The 2,745-nt window shown below is 47.0% G+C and overlaps 1 protein-coding gene across 1 annotated transcript in view; it reads right to left on the bottom strand.

The window, feature by feature from the left end:
* Positions 1–1,322, bottom strand: part of MRPS25 (mitochondrial ribosomal protein S25) — a 26,450-nt gene extending 25,128 nt beyond the window's left edge. Inside the window, exon 1 of the mRNA XM_007950611.2 lies at positions 1,189–1,322. Within this exon, the coding sequence (XP_007948802.1) occupies positions 1,189–1,322 (134 nt within the window). The remainder of the gene's footprint in view (positions 1–1,188) is intronic.
* Positions 1,323–2,745: the final 1,423 nt, after the last annotated feature.

The raw sequence follows: 2,745 nt of genomic DNA, 5'->3' as shown, positions 1-2,745 counted from the left end.
AAAAAAAAAAAAAAAAAAAGAGGCACTCAATACCTCTTCACTTCACAACTGAACAGTCGAAAGCTCTGCTGTGGCCTCAAAGTTCAATTCAAACTTTTCACTTGGGAACCTCCATCAATGAGCCCCTACTCTGCTCCAGGCTGAAAAGTTTAGAGTCTACTGGAGAAGTCTGCTGCCACACAACTAACAAAATTAATCATTTAATTATAACAGTGGTGAGTCCTACAGAAGAGAATTACTTTCACACACTCTGACTTATACAACCCTAGCTCACTACTCACCACTAGCCCTGGCACTTTGGACAAACAAGTTATTTAACTTCTCTGTTACATTTGACTGCTAACCAGAAGGCTGGTGGTTCAAACCTACCAGCCACTCCTCGGAAGGGCGATTGGGCGATCTACTTCCATAGTGACACTGCCTCGGAAACCCAAGGAGGGGCAGCTATGAGTCGGACCCAACTCGACGGCAGTGAGTTTTTTTTGTTTTGTTTTGTTTTGTTTTGTTTTACAGTGGGGATTATAATGTGTAAGAAGTATTTAGAAGCAGCCGGACATACAAGGACTCAATATTAATGTTAGCAGCTGTTGCTTCTCTCACTTCATCCTCTTATCAGCCCTGGGACATAGGTATCATCCTCGTCTGGCTGGTAACACTAGGAAGGTGCAACTCGCCCAAAGCCAGCAGATGCGACAGCTGTGGCTCTTTGGTTGGGCACTACTCAGATCCCACTTCTGCCCGCGCCTCCTTTGGGTGGCGATCTGAGACTGACCCACCCCATCACTCGCCTGCCAGGCACAGGTAACGAGACTGGTGGCCTCTCCAATTTCTCTCAATTCAGTGTTCACTACAGTGGAGAAAGGAAAAAGAGGGGGCTCCCTCTTCCACCACCACCACCACCACAAGTCAGGGCAGAATCCCGCCGCCAACCCAACCCACGGCCAACGCTCCGGCTGGTTCGCTGCCCTCCTCTCTCGCCATGAGACCTGGAGCAACTGCTCCTCAGTTTCCTCCTCTGTAAAATGGGGGTAATAATAGCTCAAACCTCAAGCGGCCCTACCCAGAATTAAGTGGGCGTCTAGCGCAGCGCCTTAATAATAGCAATAATCTAAAGCGACATAAGTGGCATATAATAATCACTTTACGGTATGCAAGGTCGGCGGGACGGCCTCGCGGGCTCGAACTGACCTGGCGCCCTCGCCCAGCTCCCCGTGCGTATTGTAATTCACTGTCATGACCTTCACCGAGTCCTTGAACACCACATCACCCTGGTTCAGGTACTGCAAGGTGCGGCGGATGGGGAAGCGGCCCTTCATAGGCATTGCAGCGACAGCGAGGCCCGGCCACAAAGGCCCAGGAGGTAGGAGTGAAGGGACCAGCCACCGCTTCTCCGCGCGCCGCGGTCTTGTTCTCTTGCTGAATCACCTGACGCTTCCCTACGAGCAGCGCGCGCTTGCGGAGCAGCCTGGGACTCGTAGTCATGGGGAAGTGGGCGTGTATACTTTCCTTTAGGCATTTGACTGCTAACCAGAAGACTGGCGGTTCAAACCCACCAGCCACTCTTGGGAAGGAAGGTTGGGCAATCTACTTCTTTAGTGATACCGCCTCAGAAACCCAAGGAGGGGTTGCTAATAGTACGATCCCACTCCACAGCAGTGAGTTTGGTGTTTTTTTGTTTTGTTTTGTTTTGTTTGCCCTGGAGCAGATTCTTACTCATAGCAACCCTATAAAAATCCCTTTTCCTGGAACGTATGGGTTTTCATACTCTTAGTCATTCCACAACCACCACCACCAGCCCACCCCAGCCCACCACTGACACCACCATCCCCCACCACACACACACACACACACACACACACACACAGGAAAATCTTCTTAAATCAGGAGACCTGAGTTCAGATATTAAGTCTAGTGACAACTCACTGTTCAAGCTCATATAAGTCAAATTTTGTCTATCAACGCCACAGTTTGAATTGCAAATTTCTATCATTAAATACCACTATTCATCTGTCAGTTTGTCATACTATGGTGGCTTGAAAGTTGCTGTGAGACTGGAGGCTATGCCACCAGTATTTCAAATACCAGCAGGGTCACTCATGGTGGGCAGGTTTCAGTGGAGCTTCCAGACTCAGACAGACTCAGAAGAAGGAAAGGGCCATCCACTTCTCAAAGTATTGGCCAGTGAAAACCTTATGAATAGCAATGAGACGCTGTCTCATATATTGCTAGAAAACTTTATGAGTAGCCCTGAAACATTGTCTGCTACAGTGCCAGAAAATGAGCCGCTCAGGTCGGAAGGCACTCAAAATACGACTGGGGAAGAGCTGCCTCCTCCAAGTACAGTCGATCTTAATGTCATGGATGGAGTAAAGCTTTCCGGACATTCATTTGTTCGTGTAGCAAGATTCAAACTGGGAGGAAACAACTGCAAACATCCATTAATAATTAGAACATGGAATGTATGAAGTATGAATGTAGGAAAAATGGAAGTTGTCAAAAATGAAATGAAACACATAAAGAACAATATCCTAGACATAAGTGAGCCAAAATGGACTGGTTTTGGCCATTTTGAATCAAATAACCATATAATCTACTATGCTGGGAATGACAAATTGAAGAGAAATGGCATGGCATTTATCATTACAAAAAATGTTTCAATGGATAACCAAACTTTGGTACATTCACACAATGGAATACTATGCAACGCTAAAGAATAATGTAGAATCTGCAAAACACCGCATAACG

Source organism: Orycteropus afer, unplaced genomic scaffold (genome assembly GCF_000298275.1).
Source record: "Orycteropus afer afer isolate SDZICR_OR568_19922 unplaced genomic scaffold, OryAfe1.0 scaffold00282, whole genome shotgun sequence".
Lineage (NCBI taxonomy): Eukaryota > Metazoa > Chordata > Mammalia > Tubulidentata > Orycteropodidae > Orycteropus > Orycteropus afer.
The sequence above is the reverse complement of the archived record's forward strand: the minus strand, read 5'-3'. Positions and strand labels throughout refer to the sequence as shown.